Genomic DNA, 23,013 nt, shown 5'->3' on the forward strand with positions numbered 1-23,013 from the left:
TGAATCTTTTTTGCAGTTTCGAGAAACGCTGATCCACTTGGGGCATTTCGATATCAAGGCAAGTGATTTCTTAATTGTCTTTCATACTGGATTGTCATCTTCTTTGGATGTTTTTCTTTCGCATGCTGTATTTCTATAAAATATTTTATTGATTCTGTCCTGCTCTTTCTTGTGGGCTGCCATAAATTTTATTGGGCAGCTTATGCTAACATTGATTCTAGGATATCCCTTGAGGAAATGTGTTATGTTTCCGTTAGCACGTCCTGTTGTGAAACCAAATTAATACCCAGAAGCTCTAGAACCGCTGTGTTTGCATTTTCTCCCTCTTCAGAAACAGTTTTTATAAGTTTGGGTAATGGATGTTATTGCTTTTATAATTCAAGAGCAGTATTGTTCTTAGAAACAAAAATATGAGCAGATTTTGGTAATGATGTCCTTAGTTGTTGAAATTGTGTCGCTATGAAGCCTGCATATTTAATAGCTGCTAAAAGAAAGCAATGTATTTTCCAACTGGGTTCTCACTGTTTCAACTATTTAAAAAACGAACCAGTTTTTCCCTTCTATTTCGGTTTTCGTGTGCATGGTCCGACCGATGCACACCCCTAGTCCTAACTCTACTCTTGGCCTATCCCAACTTAAATAACCAATAGGATAAACTTTTTATTGTGTTAAGTGTTAGTAAGTGTTCCTAATTAAGTATTAGTAATTTGGATTACCATAAATTTAGGCGTTATTTTATGTGAAGTATTAGTAATTTGGATTACCATAAAATTTTAGGCATTATTTTATGTTAAGTGTTAGTAAGTGTTCCTAAACCTTATGACTACACTTTTCCGGGTCAACTGTCAATCTTATGAAAATACTTCAATATAGGTGACATTTGTTATCAAGCTTTTTATCGAACTTTGAACTTCATTGTTATCAAGCTTTTATTAAACTTTAAATTTCCAATGTACAAGAGGTCAAATAACTCTATTAGTCTATTAAACTACTTGATTTTCCTTTAATTCATATTGTTCATTTGTATGATTGTTTATATTTTAAATATTTTATGAAGAACAAAAAAAATTCTGTTTTGCTAATTTCATAAAATTGCTTATAGTTGGTATAAATTTTGTGAGATTTTTTTTTATAATTAAAAAAATATATTAACATAAAAAAGTGATCAGTTTAATTCATTTAATTTTTTTATAATTATGATTTTAAATACTAAAAATAAAAACTGATTCAAACTGTAAATGAACTAGATTATTGGGTAGAAAACACTATTTAAATTTTCTATACACTTTCAAAAAAAATACTGTGGATAGAGCTTGGGACTCTGAATGAAAATTCCAAGTCCAAACCAAGCCCAGCTCAGAGAATGATCAGTCCTATTTACAAGTAAAAGACCCTCTATCACTTTGAAGGAAACCACTCAAACCAGCGCATAAACCCTCAGATTTCTTACATTTGCTGCTATAAATCGCAAAATATGTAAAACAAAGTGGAAAATTTAAAGTTATTGCAAAACAACAAGGTTAAGGTCACTTCGAAATATATCATAAATTGATATCTTATTTATTTATCCAGGTATGCTTTCATTCTTTCTTGTTGGCTTTTTTTATTTCAGAATTTGATTAAAAATTTCTTTGGGGGTGTTTGGTGACTGTTTTTCAATTAAATTACTTAGTTTAAGTTTGTTTTTTGGGTATTCACAGCTTCCTTGGTGATAATCTTACTGAACCTTCAATCTTCGTTTGAAGAGAGAGTTCCGTTTGATTATTAGAGTTTGTTCTAAAGCTTAACAGTCAATCAGTGTGATTTAGGATATAGTATTAGATCTGACTGAATTTGAGCGTGTCGAACTGTTTGTTTGAACTTCTCTTAGTTGTATCTTCTGATTTGAGTGGCTGAAATGATTGAACTAGTGGATCTTTCCTTCCTTCTTCTGAAGTCTTCATATCACCAATTTCCCTTTGCTTGCGAGGTAGTGTGCGATCACCATGTCAGTTAGTTTTCCTCTGTCTATCACATTATTGTATCAGAAGATTTTTGTTCCATGATGCTGCCACCTCGAAGCAAGGCCTTACCTGTTGTTGCCAGCAATTGACTGACAGATATAATCCTATTTGGTTATATTATGCGTTATGATGAGTTTGCTCTTATGTGTTATGCAATAATCTTTGTTTGATTTGTTATTTGATTCTTGCTTTGTTAAAACATTTCAGTATAAATCATCAGTAGAAATGTCTAGTCAGCACGAAGGAGAAAAAGCTGAGGAAACCGTGAATCCACAAGATTTTCCAGGCATGGTAGTAGAACAGTATCGAAAAATCAAAGAGCACGCAGAAACGTATCCATTTGTGTGGGGATCTTATATTTTAGTGTATGGTGGTCTTGGCTTGTGGACTGCTTACAGGTGGAGAAAACTTCGAAAGACGGAGGACAGAGTACGAGCTCTTCAAGAAAGACTAAGGAAAGTAGTGGAGTCGCAAGAATCCGCTGCTTCAACAACTCAAAAAGTTCCTCCTTCATTTGATAAAACCCAGTCCCTTAAATAGCTTATACACTACCATTTACCTCTAAGAAAGAAAGAACATTTCTTTTCAAGTTTTGGATGTAAACCCATTGTTTGTGACTTCATTATAGAAAGCTGAAGGGTTTTCAAGATCTCAAGGAAAATTTATAGCCATATTTTTAAGGAACTTGTTCACTTTCATATTTGTTAACATTACTGATGAGTTGTTTCAGCATTTTCGGTTTTTGTTGGCTAAGGTTATTTAGGCAGTTGTAACGGGTTTAATCAATTCATTGCGGTTAAGTTGTTAAGCTTTCCAAGTACAAGTTAAACTTTTCAAGAATCATAATTCTGCAAAGAGATGCTTTATTTGCAGAGTTCCATGAAGAACCGAAATTAAAAATGTACAAGCCGATCGGAGAAAACCATTTATCAGCTGTAAGGAATAATGAAACACCCTTCATTACAGTGAGAAAGACAACTGAAAAACCAAAGTTTCACTGGTACATATTGAAATAGCATTTGCTAGCTCTTATTCTTACGAGATCCTTTACAGAAGCCAAAGATAGCTTCAGAAGCTTCTCCGCATTCTATTTGCAACATCAGTTAGTCCTCTACATTTATCCGCAAATTTCGGACATTTGATATAATTCATAAAAGTTGAACCAAGGTCAAGGAACTAATTGACCAAAAAAATTAATTTTATAGTTTAGTGCCCATTGCATGTAAATTCGGGGAGCAAAGTGATAGTTAAGTTTATATATTACAGCAATCTTCTTTGCAAGTTAAGACTTTCTCCATAGAAATAATTGGTGTCAAAACAGGAGAACTCTTCAACGTCATACCGAAGATGCAGCATAATCTTTAACCATCAAAATCTCACCACATAACTTTCGAGGCACTTGCTGCAGTTCTTTGCCTTCTTGCCATGCTTGCCCGATCGACACTCCAGGTCCGACATGACGAACATATATAACCACCTGATCATTGAAAGGATACGGATGCTTCGCTGCAATGTTTGTCAAATTTTCCCAAGTTTGGTCAGACTGCTTACAAATACTGTGTACCAAAACTGTAAACAATAGAATTCACAAAAAGGCGACAAGCTATGTATAGTATGGAAACATAAACGTTTCGTGAGAAAAATTGAAACAAAAAATGGTGAAAAAAACATATTTTACAAGAACAATCATAGAGTTTCAAAGTTTCACAAGCGCTTCCAAAATTAGAAACGAAAGGCTTAAATTTAAGATATTGAGGAATTTCCGGGATACATAATGATTTTCTACTAGTACTTTTATGTTTCAGTCATGCACACAATAAAGAAAATTTTCTATGAAAATTATTACTCACAGTTAATGAGAAGTTTGGGAGTTCAAATTATGACAAGGTTAGCAATTTTCTTTAAAAAAAAAAAAATATTGATATGGATGCTGGAACAGTGCCATGGTATCCATATTCCGGGGTTCTACTTCTACATGATAGCATTTTGTTTTTGTTTCTAAGAACGCCTTGAAAAATTGTTTCGCACTACGATTGTTATAATGAGATACCACAACAAAGAATTTGCAAAACCTTGTTGAATGCAGATACAAAATTAGCATTATCTCAACTAGACAAGGATGCAGGGAGAAAAATCACGGCTAAGACACTATAAATTTCAGTAAATACAATGACTAAAACATTAAACATGAATATTACCAGGTGCTGGAAAACCTTGAGGATAATCAAGGAAATTCAAGTGCCCATCACCGAGTTCATAGGCGAGATCACAGGGCTGTTCTGTCGACAATACTTCCCCGTGATGCGTTACTTCAAAATACAGTGGACGAGTGGAATTTGTAATCTGAGCAGAAACTGGTCCACCTGTTCAAGCATCATTTTTTTAGTAGAAACATTAGGATGGATCAAATTAGCCTTTGTAAGCGAAAAAAAAGGCACGAATAAAGTTTAGCTTATGGACCCAAAAACTAAAGATGCACTTCTCAAACATTGCTTGTCATATCAATCATAGAATAAGAAGCCACAAATTATGATATAAAGTATTCACTTCATACATCAATGAGGAAAATACAAGTAATTAATAGTGAATATACCAATCAATCTCCCGTAGATATTCCCATTATTGCTACGAAAAATAGCCTGAGAAGCCAAAGAACATTGCATCCAAATGAATGATGTCATTGCATAAAATGGCAGAGGCAAAAAAGAAAGAGACATGTAATATTATCTTCATAATGATAGGAGTTCAGAACTGACCTTCTTGAAGAGCTTCATCCAACCTATAGGCCATGGTCCTAATTACCAGTGTTTCATATTAATATCTTATGTCATAAACGATGGCACATATTAAAAATTCAAGACTTCAAATGAGTGAAAAAAGAAGCAGCAGCATGCAGTGACATGCATATACTAACATTGGATGATCAACATCATCATTTCTGAAATTATTTAGCATTCACCAAGACAAATTGTTCCTAATTAACTGAGATTGTTTTTTTTGTTTTCTCCCTTCTGCAGCCAGAAAAAGGTAGGAAAGATGAAAAGGAGAAAAAAAAGCCATGAGAAAAGGTTCTCAGTTTTCTTTCTTCAGATGTACTTAATTGATGCAATTTGGATACGATATATGTATGAAGTATGAACCAGTTTGAAATAAAAATGTTGAAAATGGTGATATAATAATTTCAGTTAATTAAAATGTTTATTAAACTATATTATATAAGCTATTCAAACAAGTGTATACAGGCACACAAATGCAACTAAAAGTTCAAATGACTTACCTCCACTACTTCGGCAGTTATAAAATTCAACTGATGTTTCGCCATCTTCACAACTTAACAAGTTGGATGCACTTTTCTTAGCTAACATAGGATCCTCATATCGAGTGCCAGCTATCTGCCAAGCTTTTGATATAAGCCTACATCCGATTTATCCTATCATAAATCAATTTAGCCATTTAAAGTATTCACAAATAACAATGCATTTATGAGTCTTATGTAGGCAAAAACGACCAGTAGAGTTAGTTGGGAAAACAGTTCAACAGAGGAACATGACTAAAAGAGTATAAGACGCCTGGCAAAAAATAAAAAATCAAAAGAGTTTGATAAGTTGAGAGAAAAGTAACTCAGGTTCTATCAAGGCCAGCAATCTATGACGCCTATCCTCTGGAATATCTTCAATTTTTTTCCTGCAGAGCAAGAACAGTGAGTTGTTAACAGAAGTTACCAGCAACTACCATCAAATCAACAAATGTAAGTTAATAATGCCTTGCAAATTTTGTAGTCTCATATGCACAGGAGATACTAGCAACTTTGACCTTTCTTTTCTTTCACCAGAGTTCAGATCATGTGTAAATATTATGAGTGAGTCAGGATCTAGAGCTGTGCAATTAAGTGCTAAACTGTCTTGTTGCATAGAAAAAAAAAGGGCCTTCCATTAAAAACTAGAATATGCCACTATGATGGTGAGTAAAACATGCTTGATGATGTGATTTTCGCTGAGAGATAAGCCAAAAGAAAGAAAAAGCAAACTGTTCCGCTACTTGAACTAAGTTCATTCCCATATCTCATATCTCTCTTTTGGAGTTTGTTAAGCATATTTAAGAGCACCAGCTAAAACTAACAAGGACCATTAATTTGATATTAGAGACCAACAGTTTGCCATATAAAGGCCCCATAATGATGTTATTCCCTTTCTTATTTCTCCACTACTGAATCAAATATTCGGAAATTATGTGACTTGATGTATCAAATATTTCCGACCAAGGTTAAATAATGTTTTTAAGTGTGTTTGAGTCTGTTTTTTGCGAGGAACTCTATACTCAGTGAATGTCTTCAATGCGCATACAGCATGCCAATGATGAACGACAAATTTGGACCCCCTATTAAATCATCCTTTCATTTACAGCAATCAATAGAGTTCTTTAAGGATAATGTAAAGAGTGTATAAGTATTATCACATAGAACCTTTTGAAAACAAAGAAAATCCATCATAAGGGTAGTAAAAGAACAACATAATCATACTAAAATCATTGTAAACACAATTACACTAAAATCAATATAGTTCCTAAATATAATTAAACTCAAATAACACAAAAACTATACTAAAATCCAACGAAATTTGCAAATGAACCTCATTGAATTTTCTTAAAAAAACACTCACCAAAGATATGCAGCAGAATTATAAGACTGGGGATCAAGAGGAATCAACTCCTTATTAGGATTAAGAAATGCAACAACATCTTGCTCATCCAAGTATGATCTTTTCCCACTTGGCAAAATCTCATAGGGTTTATCATCCCAAGGAGAGACCTTTTGCTGTTGTCTTCCATCAACGGCTCTAATTGCACCACAGCAAAAACTCTGCAATCTCCCTGTCCTAAAACCATTCCATTTGTGTTCTGATACACCTGGAGAAGACAACCCATGAAGCAAAAATGTTAAAAGATGGTTTCTTTTGACAAAAAGTTGGCTTCTTTTTTGTTTTTGTGGAGTTCATAATAATTCAAATGAAACTAAAGAAATAACCTTTTCTGGTGAGGGGTGTAATTGTTGGAGCCGGTGATGAGTGGAGAGTGTGAAGTAAATGGTTGCAGTGTATTGTTTTCATCTTCTTTTTCTTATTTTCTCAGGAAAGTGAATCAATTTTATCCTGCATTTGGCCAAATTTTATCAAATTCTTTCTCACTTTGAGAGTGATATACTATTTGGTATAAAATAGTAAAAAAAATTAAAATAATTTTTAATATATATTCTATTTATAAATTGACATTTAATTATTTTTAAAAAGTTCTTACTATGATGATTTTTATGATACTGTTTATGATAATAGTATGATAAGATATAATAATAATATGATAAAACATGTAAAATAATTTTACAGAAACATTGTGATACTGATATGACAATATTTACGATACCGATATAATAACTGAGTAAATTTTTTATATTTTAAGAGAAGAAAGATAAAGTTAAAAAACATGAGGTATTTTCTTTAACTTTTTCTGTTTGAATTAGAAAAATGAATTTTTTTTATTGAAATACGTAAACTTCTCCATGAATTTAGCTCTGAAATACTACAACTCCTCATAATGTTTTAAAAATCAATTATCTCTCGTTTTAATATATATATATTTATAAAATTGAAAGGACAAAATGAGCGTCCTTATAAATTCCCAACATTACAAAGCATTCATTTTTTTTAGAGATGTTGTGATTAAAATATAATTTTTATTAATTTTCAACTCGAATAAAATACGTATACTAAATGAGCATTCTTTTTTCAAAAAAAAAAATGAGCATTCTTATAAGTTCCAAATTTAAATAAAGCACCTACTTAAATTTTAAAGTTTATTATTAATAAATAATTCTCATTAATTTTTCAAATTGAATAAAATATTTATTTAACTTATTTAATTTTAATTTCAACAAAATTGCATGACTTCTATAATCCTAAAATATTGAGAAATGCATTATACATGGTACCCTAATTAAAAGAATGTTAGTAAGTAGAGTGGTTATAGGGAAATGTTATGATATATCTGTAATTTAGGAAAACACCACGAATTAAAGGTAACAGTCAACAATAAAATTGAATTTATATTAAGAAAGGTATAAAATTGAATTTATAAAATTGAATTGAAATTCAGAGGGTCTAAAAGAAAATTGGATTCGAGAGAAATGTAAAAAATATTAGAAAAAGACTTGGGGGGCTAATTAATTAGGTAGCTGAGTTTTCTCTCCTATTTTTTTTATACTATATAGCTAATAATTCTACAAAAAAGATGTACTCCCTCCGTTCTTTTTAGTTGTCCATTTAGCTAAAATTGCACATATTAAGATAGTGGGATTTTTGTCTTAAATAATAGGAGTAAATACTAATATAACCCTATTATATAATAAATGTTTTGTAAATTGAGTTAGAGCATCCACAATGGACTCTTCATAAGTTAAAAACTCTTTATAATAAAGAGTATAGTTAGAAAATTATGCTCCAATGAACTCTTTATTTTTAAAAATAAAAATAAAGAGCTTGTTTGGCTCTCCACATCTAGAGAGCCAAACCAACTCTCTATTTTCAAAAAAACACAAACTGTCAATTATTTTTCCACTACTTCACTATTTCCTTAATTTTTGCAGAAAAAAAAATCCTCCATGTTTATCTATTTCTTTCATCACTTCGGGATTTTCATATTTCCACTGTGTTCTTTTTTTTTATTTTCATCAATTAATTTCCATTTATTTCTATATAATTCCTCTATCCATTATTATTTGTGAAAAATGCAATATTTGCTTTTGTAAATTTACAGTGATCTATGAATTCATATATCCACTGCAAATGGTTGGATTGTGAAGAGATGTTGCTTATTTGTTTCAATTGTCTATATTTCACAGGAATTCCAATCCGAATCTTATAATTTAAGCTTTTGAAATTTCAATTTTTTTTATCCTACTTTACATTTGTATTTATAAATTCTTTGAAAAAAAAAAGAAAAAAACCTGACATTATTAATAAAACTCTCCATATTTGTTTTTCTTTTTATCAATAAATTAGTTGATTTGATTTGTAATTTTAGAGAGTCCATTAAAGACAAATAATATTTTTGCTCTTTATCATTAAAGATGCTCTTTATTTCTTCAAAGATGCTCTTTAAAATAAAGAGCACCATTGGAGATGCTCTTATAGACTCATTTATTAAAGAGGGTTAAATTTGGAAGATAATAACTAATGTTATCTTGAAATTTTAAATGGACAATTAAATGTAGACAAATTCATTTGGCTAAATGGACAACTAAAAAAGAACGGAGGGAGTACTTATAACTTAATTATTTTGTATTGTATATTAATGGGTCCTTATGTAATGTAAACTAAATTTACGTACTTTTCTTGGTACAGCATTTTTCTTTCATTTCTTCAATTTTGCTGAATAAAAGCCCATAATTATTGTGGTTCTTGGCAAAATTTGACAAACTGATCAAGAAATCTTTGCATTTGGAAAAATTATAGCCGTCGAGATTGATGAGTTTCTACTTTATAAATCAAAATATTTCCATAAGCACAAACAAAAACAAAAATGGGTTTTACTTTTTTTAGGATTTGGAGATTCTTTGGAGTTGTCTTATTAATGCATGGATTATGTACTTCTGCTGATCAAGTTATATTACGACTGAATTCAAAAGGTGTTGGGTTTTTTTAGTTTCATAACGCAGCGGAATTTCAAATTTTTTATCTAAAACCCAAACCAAAATCCATGTAATTCAAATAAATAGATTAACTACAGAATTAATACTTACTTGTATGTCAAATTCAACAGCAATGTAGGAAAGAAGGAGGTGGTTCATTTTGGTGATACCTGGCCTCGGATCAGAAACGCCTCCAAAAGAATGCGTCCTCTACGAGTATCCACACGAACAGACCTTAGCCAAAACTAGTGCTTGTGTGCTAGTACTATTGCTTCACAAGCAATAACGAATTTTAGTGATTTAGTGAATAATGAATTTCGTTATTCTCAAACCAATTGCTTAATGTGTATTTATAGTGATACAACAACACTAGGGTTTGAGACAAATTCGAACTTCAATCTCATTGCAATTCTTACAAGTTTATGTTTATCAAAAACTCCTTTTGATAATCAGTGTTTTAAAAACCGGACCGGACGGTCGGACCGGTTGAACCGCGAACCGGCCAGTGGTCCGGTCTGAAACTGTGAAAACCGGATCTTTTGGATGAACCGAGTTGGACCGGTTGAACCGGTAAAAAACCGGATGTTGAACCGGATCGGACCGGATTGAACCGGTAAAAAACCGGTGAATCAGAATTTTCTTTAATTTTTTTTAAATTTATCAAACCGGTTGAACCGGTCATTGAACCGGAAACCGGTGGCCTCACCGGTTCGGCCACTGGTTCGGTTTTTAAAACACTGTTGATAATCATCCATATATATATATTAATTATTGTATTTATTATCTTCAAAAATAATAAATTAAGAAAAACACTTATCCTTAATTTTGAATTAATATATATTTATTAATATATATATATATATATATATATATATATATATATTACGAATTATATATATATATATATATATATATATATATATATATATATATATATATATATATATATATATATATATATATATATATATATATAATCACTTAATCACATTGTGCTTGTACAACCCATAACTGTTTTGGGCCTGTTCTTACTGTGCGACCCTGTAGGTTCATATAACGTTAGCAGTAGGCCCGAAATCCCTATTTCAGCCCACCAGTCATAAGTGGCCTCTAGCAAGACATTATGACTACCCAAGTCATACGAATATCGACAATTCGATTTAACCATTTACAATAATATTTTAATCCCTTTGTCTCTCGATATCCATATTGAATATAAGGCATAGTCATGTCATCCTTATAATATTCAATCATTAGTTTTTTGACTCTAAGTAGACTGAAAATGATAACTCTTTATCAATTCATTTAGCATGGCCATGCATTTCCTTCAGTCTATCTTTTTCAAGGGGCCCATAGATATCTTACTCAAATAAATGAGGGACAAATTCCTTCCCAGTCACTCACATTTTTTACATAGTTACTTTCATATTCAATGACAATCTATTCCATTATCCTGTTAAAGATAATTTAAGACTGTATCAAAATATGAAATAGCTATGTAGAAATCCATGATGATTTCAAGGTCAAAGGATTATACTAATAGAACTGTAATGAGAATTACTTATGATAGTGATCTATGTAGTATTCTCATAATGGGTCATCCAGTGCCTTATTTCTCAAATAGCACCTATGATTTGACTTAATATCTCATATACATGATTAGTAAAACATAATCATCAGTCAACATCATACTAGTCTCAATGTTCTATTAAAACTAGGGATAGATGGTATATAATTCTTTTATAAAACCTAAGGGTTCTACTATCAAGTCACATACTTGATGACCTTATAAAGAATTAACCATTCAAGTATTTTAATCATTAATATAAAATGATAAAACTACCAATCAATAAATAACAAAATGATAAAGTCAAAACATGGTCAAACATGATTGACCTAGTGCATATCACTAACAAAAATCCAGTCACCACTACTGCCCCAAACCTCATGTTGCTGCCATGCTATTCGGATTGCAGACAGCTCCACCGGTGTTGATTTTAATCTATCCTTCAGGCGGGGGATTCCAGACAATTAGATGCTCCTTTTTCGACTTTAGTCCAGGATTAGACAAATTAATGAATTTCTTGGCAGAGAGGGTATAGTGCACCATCTGGAGAATTGATTGAACAAGCGTATCAGAGTTGCATCTTTCATTCTTAAAGATAAAATTATTTATGTGCTTCCACAAAGACCAACAAGTGAGACCAAACGTAGTAAGTCAATACACATATCTTTTAATGTTAGTTGAGATCTGTTCATGGTCCAGACTTCTGCGGGCTTGATTTTTTTAAAGGCAAGCCTGCCCAAGTCCGGTTCGGGCTTTAAATATACTACCCAATCCCGGCCCTAACGCACTATTTTTACGGGTTCGGGTCGGGTTTGGGCGGGCTTACCTTTTTTTTTTACAATATTATAAGTCTGAGCCCGCACATAAAAAATCGGGCTCTTTTCAGGCTCGGGCCGGGCTTGGGACTAAAAATTGGTGTCCAAACCCGGCCCTAAGAAGACGGGCCTGGGCGGACGGGCCGGGTACCCAAGCCCATGAACAGGTTTAGTTGATATTGATATTTTTTTCTTTTTTGGAAGTTTATTGCTATTATTATATGAGAATAATAGGAAAACTTCTTTAGTCTTTCTATCTTAGGATTTTTTTAATTTATCAACAAATTAAAAAAAATTAAATTAAACCACAATTTTTTATCCATTATTATTTAGAAACATACAGCTTAATAAAGAAATTGAATTATTTTAAATTTTTCATCGTCCTATAAGAACCCTCAAACTGAACCTTATGCAATATGCAAAAGTTTCTTCTATACTCTAAATTTCTTTTGTTTTGATAAAAAATATGCTCTCTAATAGTTATAACTTCTTATCTGATTTGTGTCCTAATTATGAGCGCAAGTGTAAGTATTACAATTTATTGACTTAGCGTACATTTCTTTCTTTTTTTATGTTTCAATTCTCATGCTTCATGTGTATTTTGTTTTCAGATGATGGCAAGGTGTGGCAATGCTCATGAAGGGGCCGACTGAATACTGGTATGAAAAGCTGGGAAATACCTTCATTTTGGAAGCTGTCCGCGGGATTCTGGTTACATGCAAAAATTTAGGATCCAATTTTCTTCTTCTTCTCACTTTTACTCTACAACTAATCTTCTATGTCACAACAGATTTCGACAACATCTCTTTCTGGAATATGGGAGCCGATGATGATTTGGGTTCCTTTTATGATGCTAAGGTGAAATACGACCATCCAGTAAATAAAATGACAGATTCGGCTGAATCTATCATATTATGGACTGGATGGTCGTTTTTCATCTTAGCATCGTTTTTCATCTTAGCATCGTTTTCCAAGGGTAAAGCGGTGGTTGTTTTTCATGGCACCATTAACTCCTCGAACTTCAGTCAAAAAATGGTGGTGCCATCTACAATGTGACAGTAATACACAACAAATGGGTATACCCGTTTGTGGCAGACAACAGCTTTTCTTCTAACCTCTCTTGTGCGCATCATAGTATACTCCTCCACCTTCAGCTTAGAGTCAAGCTCATTCATGAAGATACCAACATTAGTCCCCGCCTAAGTTAGACAAAAGTCTATCATTTCCTCGATGGATTGACACATTGTCTGTGCTCTCCTTTAATCTGTGACCGGCATCCCTCCACTACATTGGCAATCATCTTGGCCCGTACAGACCCAGGCTTGATGGAGAACTTTCTCAGAATCCAGGGTAACTGGTCAACAGAAAACGGGATGGAGTTGTCAGCATGTCTAGGCAAAATCTTTGCACTGTTTACAGGGTTAGAGGGAAGAAGTCTGAGCTTCATTCCAACTCGAAAATCATCGTACAAGAAAAAAGCGGTAAAGCCAATCTTCTCGACGATCATATTTTTTGCTGGATGGTCGTATTTCACCTTAGCATCATTTAACATAAAAGCAGCTAAATCTGTCATATTATGGACTGGATGATCATATTTCCAATTAACATCATTTAACATAAAAGCAACCGAATCTGTCATATTTCCGAGTGGATGGTCGTATCTCACCTTAGTGTCGTTTAACATAAAGGCACCCAAATCATCATCGGCTCCCATATTCCAGAAAGTGATGTCCAAATCTGTTTTGACATAGAAAATTAGCTGTAGAGTAAAATTGAGAAGAAGAAGAAGAAAATTGAGTCCTAAATTTTTACATGTAACCAGGATCCCATGGACAACTTCCGGAATCGGGGTATTTCTCAGCTTTTCATACCAGTATTCAGTCGACCCTTCATGAGCATTGTCACACCTTGCCCTCACCTGATCACAAAATACACATGAAACATGAGAATTGAGACATAAAAAAAATGTACAATAACTCAATAGTTTATAATACTTATACTTGCGCTTAGAATTAGGACACAAATTAGATAATAAGCCATAACTTTTAGAGAGTATATTTTTTATCAAAAAAAAGAGGCAAAAATACTTAAAAACCCTCCACCTTTGACTTTGTTTTTAATTGCACCGCCACATAGGAGAATTTTCAATTACACCCTATTTAGGGTTTTCAGTTTTCGCCTGTACCCCTATAGACTAAAATGACCTCTTTTTATTTAAAAAAAGTTCAAATTAATCCTTCATTTTCAGCCTATATACTAATTAGATGTTAATGTTATTAATATTATAAAAATGCCTTCTTCTTAAAAAAAATCAACAATTAATGATTTTACTTTTTTTATTTTATATTAATTATTAATATTTTTTTAAATTAAAAACTGTAATCCTTTTTCCGAAAAAAAATAAAAACCTTAAAATTTAACAAATAATAATTATTTATAATTTTATTTTATTTTATTAATTATTCGATGTTCGATGGTCCGTATTTTTTATTAATTAAAATTTAACAAATAATATTTTTTAAAAAGGTTAAAAATCATTAAAAAAACACGTTCACCCAAAACGAGATTAATTTACGAAAAAAGTTAAAAATACAAAAAATATATATTAATTTTTTTTAAAAAGACCACCACAGTGGTCTGAAAAACAGACCACTCGGTGGTGGTCTGTTTCTTTCTGAACAGACCACTCGGTGGTGGTCTGTAGAAGGACAGACCACCGATCGATGGTCTGTTCCTTTCTGATCAGACCACCGATGGTGGTCTGTAGAAGGACAGACCGCCACCGGTGGTCTGTCCTTTCTTAACAGACCACCACCCGTTGGTCTGTTAACAGACCACCGGTGGTGGTTTTTTTTATTTTTTATTTTTTTTAATTTAATTTTTTTAAAAAAATATAAAAAATTAATTAATTATTAGGATTTGTTTGAACATTTTTAAAGATGAAGAACTAATTTGTATTTTTTCAAATGGAAAAAAATAATGATACAATCCCTCTATTTAGTTGGTTTTAATAATTTTATCCTTAAATTAATTGAATTATAAATTTTTTTTATTTTGGGGTACATATGAAAACTGAAAATCCTAAATAGGGTGCAATTGAAAATTCTCCTAGGTGGTGGTGAAATTGAAAAAAAATTCAAAAGTGGGGGAGTTTTCAGTATTTTTACCAAAAAAAATAACTTTTAGAGAGTATAGAAGAAAGTTTTGCATATTGCATAACGTTCAGCTTGATGGTTCTTATAGGGTGAGGACAAGTTTAAAATAATTTAATTTTTTATTAAGCTGCATGTTTCTAAATAATAATGGATAAAAAAATTGTGGTTTAATTTAATTGTTTTAATTTGTTAATAAATTAAAAAAATCCTAAGATAGAAAGGCTAATGAAGCTTTTCTATTGAAATATTGATGGCTAATTACCATTTATTTCCATATAATAATAACAATAAACTTCCAAAAATGAAAAAATATCAATATCAACAAACGTTAAAAGATATGTGAACTGTGTTTTCCTATTGATGGCTAATAAATGAAGTTAAAATTTATGAGAATATTTTTTCAAATATCTTCTTTTTATTATACCTTTTTAATATAAATTTAATTTTATTCTTGACTGCTACTTTTAATTCGTTGTATTTTCCTAATTTTTTTTTTGACAATCGAATAAATTTTTATTAATAATAATGAGCAGTTACAGGTGTAAGAATTTAGAAAGTGTATAGCCGTTTCTAATGACCTGACATGGAACAAGATGCAAACTTTAATTCGCAGATCGCCTTATAAAATAAAATGAAAATTACATAACTGCTCTAACACCATAAGATTCAATCCTTCTCTGTCTAACAGAAAACTCATAAACTCTTCATAAAAAAATAAACAAATCTTACATAGAGAAAGAACAGCAAAATTTTCATAAAGAAAGACAATCACTGTAAAGTAAATATAAAAAAAAACTAATATAACCTATAACGATTTCTTCTTCAATCTTAAAAGGTCTTGATCTATCTCTGATTCTTAATTTGTATATATATTGATGCGCTTCGTCGACAGATTTACCAATAAAAATAAAAAGATGAAAATGAGTCGGTCATTTATTTTATTATAAAGCAATAAAAAAGATCGATATCACTATATTAAAGAGTGTGGCAATTTCTTTGTCCTTCCTTTCCTATCTGATTTTTACAGATAGGGCTATTATACCCAGGGGGTTAATGGACGGTCCTTCGAATCTCGTGAGTGGGATGACGATCCGTTTTAATTCTGTCGTTGTTCTTCCGAAGCCTTTGTAGTTTTTTGTCGTTTTATTGTGCTTTCTTCGTCTACTAAAATTCTTTATTCATTCCAAATTTCAATGGCATTGCCACCACCAAAGCGTCATTGTGCAGGCCATTAATGCGTCTAAAATCTTCTGCGTTAAATGTTAATGCTAGTAAAGGCAATTCCCTCATATCTGATGTTTTTTGTCTCTTTTTGCGGTGGTAGTCGTTCATTTCTCCTCCTTTTATCATATGGATTGTTCTTGACGGTGATCCTTTTATTTCTTTTTGATTTTTTCTCATTTACTCTTTAGAAGGTTTCTTCAAAGAGGTCTTCTTTTTTATCATCTTTCTCGTTATTTATGTTTGCTGGATTTTCTCTTCTTTTTGTGATTCTTAAATCTGAGTTATTCCCTCTCGCCGGTCGTTTGCTTTTGGGGTCAATCCCGTTGGAATTTATCCTTCAATATTATTTTGGTTCAAAAAAACTTCTTCAGGTTGAAGTTTGTCAAGACCTTTTTCATAAATAGCGCCAATTGATGGAGTCTGTCTTCTCAATGGGTGTAAACCTGCAAAATAATTGTTAGACTACTGATCGAACGGTGGTTGTCCGATGAGCACTATAATGCTTAAATCACCATTGAAACTAGGAGAGTATTATTTGTAAATTGTAATCGATTTATGTATAAAAATATCTAAAGTTCTTTTATAGTGAATATGGAGGAATACCTTATAGAGTACGGATAGGAAAGAGATTCCTATTTAGCATATGAGTACAAATAGGAAATGAATTCTTATTTAGTACGTAGGTCTTGTTTAGGAATAAATTTCTTAAATAAGACCATACTCTTGAATTGGAATATGATAAAATAGAGAAATTATTAGGTAGATCGAGTCCACCACGTCATCCGTAGATTAAGCCACTTATAATACAACACCTCATTAAAATGATGATAATATTATAATATCACCATTAAGATTTGAATGTATTTATTGCATAATTATTACGATATTACCATCATTTTAATCAGGTGTTGCATTATGAGTTGCTTAGTCTACGAATGACGTGGTAGACTCGGTCTATCTAAAAAATTCTCGATAAAATAATACATTTTCAATTTAAAGAAATTTTACATTTTATTTTTTAGTTAAATTAAAATAAATTGCATAAACAAATGAGCTATAGTTCAAATGGTCTAAATGCTGGGCAGCAGACTGCTAGGTCGTGGATTCGATTCCTCCCACAAGCGTTCTCCCCTCCCTAATAATTAAAAAAAAATTACTATCACTAATAAAATTAAAATAAAAAATTTATTTTAATTTTTATAGGATTGTTTATTTCATGTAACGATTGTACTACGTTATTTTTACAACAGATTAATGAGTGCTCGTGATAATTTAATAATTAATTATTGATAGATTGCGTGCTCCAATCAACGGTCGTGACCTGTGAATCAAGGTAGATAGCTAATTGGATAGTGGTGGTCCGATTCGCTCTCCAATACTTAAATCAGTTTAAGCTTAAGCTGAAAAAATAGTACTCCCTCCGTCCCATTTAAGAAGGGACATATCTCATTTTTATTTGTCCCATTTAAGAAGGCCATATCGTGTTTTTTTGTGCCAATTTATATGAATTTTCCTTTTTTACCCCTTTTCTCTTTCCATAATTAATGACTATTAGTGTATACACAAAATCTAACACTATCATAAATAGGGGTAAATTAAGAAAATATTATAGTAGCTAATACTTTCTTAATCTATGTGGAAAAGTTATTTGTCCCTTCTTAAACGGGACAGAAGGAGTATTTAATTTGTGTGTATAGGTATACTTCAGTTCCTTTTAAAGTAGTGAGATCTGACTTAGTAAAGTCTTAGAAGAAAAATGATTATTTTAGGAAGTAGAATTGAAGTAGGAAGTGATCCCTATTTTGTACCATGATCTTCGATCAAATCTTATTTAATAAAAAGTTCTAAATATGAATATCTTCCTATTTTAGTCTTTAATCTCTTTCAGGAGACTATTTTCGACATAGATAAAAGAGCTCATCTTCTATATATTCTCCATGAAATTATAGCGTTGTAGTTGACTTTGGATCCGATCTCTTGAGTATTGCCGACTCCTTGAGAATTCGATCAATACCTATTTGGGTGAAACCCGGATGAGCGTCTTATCCCTGTCGATACACATTGCTAATTAATTCGGGACGAATCCTGAAATAAGCTTATTTAGCCGAACACTCACAGGATTCGGCTCACTATTATAGTCTTGTTAAAACGTGTTTTTATCAATTATTATCATTATTTATCATTAAATGTCATAATATAGTAAACATATTATTGATTTATTATATAAAATATACTAAATAACACAACACAACAACTGCTCCATTGTTTAATTATTTATTCATAGAAAATGAAGCGCGAGTTATAAATGTAATTTTAGAGGAGTAGGTTCAATAATATTGCGTTTATAGTTGTTTTTCGTTGAACGGCCAACAATAGCTTGGCTATAGTAGAACATTTGATTTTTTTTAGGCCAAATTACTTAAAAAAATCCCACTTTATAATATTTTTTCGTTTATACTATGACCTAGGAAAAAGTTCATTTGTACTATTTTTTTGATTTTTCGTTTTCAACTCTACCCTAAAGCACTAAATTGAACTTTTTTATTTAGAAAAAATCTTAAAATAATCCTTCATTTTTTTAACTTATTTGTATTTTTCAAATAGAAAAAAGATGATATAACCCTTCTATTTAATTATTTTTAATGTTTTCATCCTTTTATTAATTAAATTGTCAAAAAATAAAATTTTGGGGTATAGTTGAAAACAAAAAATCAAAAAAAGGTACAAATAAACTTTTTCCTAGATCAGGGTATAAACGAAAAAATGTTTCAAGGTGGGGATTTTTTAAGTAATTAAGCTTTTTTTTTTATTTCTCTTTTAAATCTTCTGCACCTTTTTCATTTCGTCAACAATCTGCCCCTAGAAAAGTGGATTCGATGCACTTACTTAATGCATTTAAGCAATTTTTGATACAAATAAAGTTATATTATTTGCTTTGAATTGGTGAGATAAATTTTTTGACTATGGAGCTAATTACATCAAAAGACTTCCACATTTTTAATTTTAATTTCTTTTTAAAGTTTTATATTTAATAAATTAATTTTAACATAATAAATTTTTATATAGGCTGAATTTATAAGCATATAGCTCTGTCATTGTTAAATGACTAAAAACTTTTACGTCAAAAATGACAAAAAACTTATATATATTAAAATTCTAATTTATCTGTTCTCTTCTTCAATTTTTTTATTTAATAGGTTCTTATAATTATAAATTTTTTATCTGGCCCTTTTTATAGATGATTTAGCTAGTTTTGCCAATATGTCGAGTTTTTTCCGCTCCAAACCTGCAACATAAACCGGTAACATGAAGTTAAAGTAAAGCAACGACGGACAATCGACAAGTTAGTTAGACATTTAAATTTGATTTCATATGCATTCAGGCGCGAAGAAAGAATTTTTTTTTAAAGGAGTCAAATTTTATAATTTAATATCAAATTAAAAAAAAGGTCAAAGTTTACGTTATAAAAGAGTTTGTTGTATATAAATTAGCCTAATAAATATAAAATTTCAGTGTAATTCTCTATATAAAAGGTGGTCAAGTGACCATCTGTTTTCAAATGTGGCTTTGTCACTGCATGCGTTTCATGTTTGGCGTAATGCGCACTTGTTCTTCATCCAAAAAAGAATCTAAAAATTCAAAATAAATATGGACTACATGAAAGCCAAAAATTTAAAAAAGATAATTTTTTGTGGAAAAACATAGGCTTAGACATGAATTTAGTCAATGATGAAAGTTAATGAATAAAAATAATAAATACTATGTATTTTTAGTAAACACTTAAAATAATAAACTACGGTGGAGATTTCCAATTATTATTTAAATACATGTCCACTCACACACACAACCAATATGGGATACTGCCATTTCAACACTGCTCTTCACGCATAGCGTGTCCGGGCCGAATAATTAATTCCTCCTCACGCATCTCATGTGGGCTGAGCTAAATTCAAATTGTGTGAATTTATAAAACTCTGATACTATGTGAGATTTTATCTTAAAATCAATTAATTTTAAGTAGAGATGTCCAATCAATATTTAAATATATGTGAATTTACACACAAATAACTAATGTGGGATACTCCCACTTCAACACTATTTACATGTGAAAAGTGCACCAAATAAATAAGATAGACTAAGCAAAAAAAATTCCAGCAATGTTTCAAAGCTCAATTAAATTGCTTACATAACAATTTATGATTAAGACTATCATCATACAGAATTATATGATTGAAGAACATGTCAACATTTTTTATTATAATAATTAAGGGTATCGATCATCAATGAAGTATGAGCTTCGATATCAAACTATCCGAATTTAAAATTACTTATTGAACAGTACAATTATATTTTTTTTCCTTACAATATGCTGCCAATTTAGTTTACTGATAAAGATGAGATTGGAGGCGAGGATTGATGAGGACTTCAAGTGGCGTTGCTTTAAGATTGGTCAGTCCAAGGGCTTCGGTCATGTTAGTCGGTTCACTTGTCGGAACTGAAAAATCAAAACCATGAAGTAACGTAGCCAATGTCAAATGCAAAATTTGAAGCGCAAACGAAATTCCAGGACACATTCGTCTTCCACTACCAAACGGTAAAAATTCAAAATTTTGACCTCTGACATCAAAATCTTTATGACTCGTAAGAAATCTTTCTGGTCGATATTCTGAAGGATCCGACCATATATTTGGATCGCGGTGAATCTTCCAAATATTAGTTAGTAATCTTGTGCCTCTTGGAATACAGTAACCAGCTATGGTGCAGTCTTCCATGGATTCATGTGGCACAGAAAGTGGACCGGCAGGATATAAACGCAACGTTTCTTTAACAATCGCTTTGAGATAAATCAAATTATTAAGATCAGATTCACGTACATGCATTTCCTTGCCGATATGAATATATATTTCTTGTTGAGCTTTCTTGAGGATATGAGGGTTATTAACTAACAATGACAGAGCCCATATCAAAGTAACTGATGTTGTGTCTGATGCTGCTAGAGTAAGACCCTGAAAGTTAAACATACTTATACTTAATTTTTAGAACTACCAATTATCAATGTCATTGCTAAATTAATTGATAGAATAGTGCATATGCTATTTCTTTTCTATTCTGATTCAGGGGGTGTTTGGTGATCAGCTTTTTGGTGGAGTTTTTGGCTTTTGCTTTTCAAAAAGCTTCACCAAAGTGTTTGGTGAGAAATTTTTCAGAGCTTTTTGGAGCTTTTTGAACCTCCAACAGTTGCTGTTTGAAAAACTCCATTTTGGAGCTTTTTGCCAACAGCTGATAGCTGTTTCATTATTTAGACAAAATTACCCTTACTAGAATATATCCTTTTTTTATATATAAAATTATTTAACTTATTTTTAAATACTCTAATCATTTATAAAGTATGTAAAATTATTTTATTTATATTAAAATAAATATAATTTAATAACTTTTTGAAATATTTATTACAGATTTATAAAAAAAATATCTAAATAAATTTAAACTAAATATTGCTTCTTATAAAAAAATAATTATTAATACTTTTATTAAATAATATATGATATAATATATTCATAATTTAATATATAAAAACAAAAATTATGCCCTTTACGGTCATTTTATATATAAACAGCTACAGCTAATTAAATCTCACCAAACACTAATGGTCTATCAGCTACCAGCCAACAGCTAACAGCTATCAGCAACAGCTAACAGCCACCAGCTATAAGAAACAGCTGAACCAAACAGGCCCTCAAACTTTAAGGGAGTTCAACTGGCTCGACTTTGAACTAGAAGCTAGTATGATTCAATTTCTTATAAAAATTAAAAAATACGACTCAACCACTTCAAATCGAAAAAATGATCAGTGAACTATTGGACAGAAGCTCGAGTGTAGCGATCTTGCGCATTTGACGCCAGTAATTTCCATACGAGCTGAACGCGAACATAGAATGATCGTAAGCCAAAAGCTCTCCGGCAAGAAGTTTGGGACGATCGGCAAGGGCTCTATCATTAGTTGTGAAACATTCTTTAGCAGTTTCCCAATTGCTTACTACTAGGGTTTTATGTATCCCCATTTTGATACTAAAGATCGGACCATATTTATCCGCCATGTCTCCCAACACTATGTGCGGTGGCTGCGGCCCTCCTAGAAGATGAAGATGGCCAAGTAGCGGCCATGCACCGCCAGCTTCTGGTGCTGCTTTCTTTTTCTTAGCTAACAGGGTTCTTGTTAGCCAAAGAAATGAGCATATAATAATTAACAAGGTAACAGTCACGGTGCCCGGAGTCATAGTGTTTGATGGAAGGGAAAGAAAATTCTCCATTGAGTTTGTTTGGAGAATTAGGGTAATACATATCGTGTAAGTTTAAGACTTTATAGAATAATTATAAAACGACTATACCTTACTTTAGATTAATTATATAACTAGTGGTACGCCTATTAATTATTATTTTTCTTATCATAAGATTTTATACTATACTCATTTCATTTAAATTTAAAAATATTATTATCAAATCGTAGCTTTAAATTTTTACATTGTAAATAATATCAAATATTTTGCTTTATAGTCCTAATACAAAATGA

At 31.4% G+C, this 23,013-nt stretch overlaps 4 protein-coding genes across 4 annotated transcripts; 1 reads left to right on the forward strand and 3 right to left on the reverse strand.

The window, feature by feature from the left end:
- Nucleotides 1–2,228: 2,228 nt before the first annotated feature.
- On the forward strand, nucleotides 2,229–2,543 carry LOC130014485 (uncharacterized). Its single transcript, XM_056106304.1, has one exon. It carries the CDS (start codon nucleotides 2,229–2,231, stop codon nucleotides 2,541–2,543), a length of 315 nt encoding a protein of 104 aa, XP_055962279.1.
- A 617-nt stretch (nucleotides 2,544–3,160) lies between these two features.
- Nucleotides 3,161–10,033, reverse strand: LOC126686709 (uncharacterized). Its single transcript, XM_050380905.2, has 9 exons — nucleotides 9,793–10,033; nucleotides 7,027–7,150; nucleotides 6,662–6,908; nucleotides 5,625–5,687; nucleotides 5,281–5,417; nucleotides 4,760–4,797; nucleotides 4,597–4,642; nucleotides 4,202–4,366; nucleotides 3,161–3,509 (listed from the first exon to the last, which is right to left on the reverse strand). Exons 2-9 carry the CDS (start codon nucleotides 7,106–7,108, stop codon nucleotides 3,340–3,342), a joined length of 948 nt encoding a protein of 315 aa, XP_050236862.1. The 5' UTR covers nucleotides 7,109–7,150; nucleotides 9,793–10,033; the 3' UTR covers nucleotides 3,161–3,339.
- Nucleotides 10,034–13,282: 3,249 nt separating this feature from the next.
- On the reverse strand, nucleotides 13,283–16,508 carry LOC126687459 (uncharacterized). Its single transcript, XM_050382022.1, has 2 exons — nucleotides 16,428–16,508; nucleotides 13,283–13,981 (listed from the first exon to the last, which is right to left on the reverse strand). The coding sequence occupies exons 1-2, from the start codon at nucleotides 16,506–16,508 to the stop codon at nucleotides 13,283–13,285; spliced, it is 780 nt and encodes a 259-aa protein (XP_050237979.1).
- Nucleotides 16,509–20,600: 4,092 nt separating this feature from the next.
- LOC126687460 (cytochrome P450 82A3-like) lies at nucleotides 20,601–22,808 on the reverse strand. The gene is made up of 3 exons (XM_050382023.2): nucleotides 22,300–22,808; nucleotides 22,106–22,122; nucleotides 20,601–21,448 (listed from the first exon to the last, which is right to left on the reverse strand). The coding sequence occupies exons 1-3, from the start codon at nucleotides 22,751–22,753 to the stop codon at nucleotides 20,825–20,827; spliced, it is 1,095 nt and encodes a 364-aa protein (XP_050237980.1). The 5' UTR covers nucleotides 22,754–22,808; the 3' UTR covers nucleotides 20,601–20,824.
- Nucleotides 22,809–23,013: the final 205 nt, after the last annotated feature.

This window comes from Mercurialis annua, linkage group LG6, assembly GCF_937616625.2.
Source record: "Mercurialis annua linkage group LG6, ddMerAnnu1.2, whole genome shotgun sequence".
Lineage (NCBI taxonomy): Eukaryota > Viridiplantae > Streptophyta > Magnoliopsida > Malpighiales > Euphorbiaceae > Mercurialis > Mercurialis annua.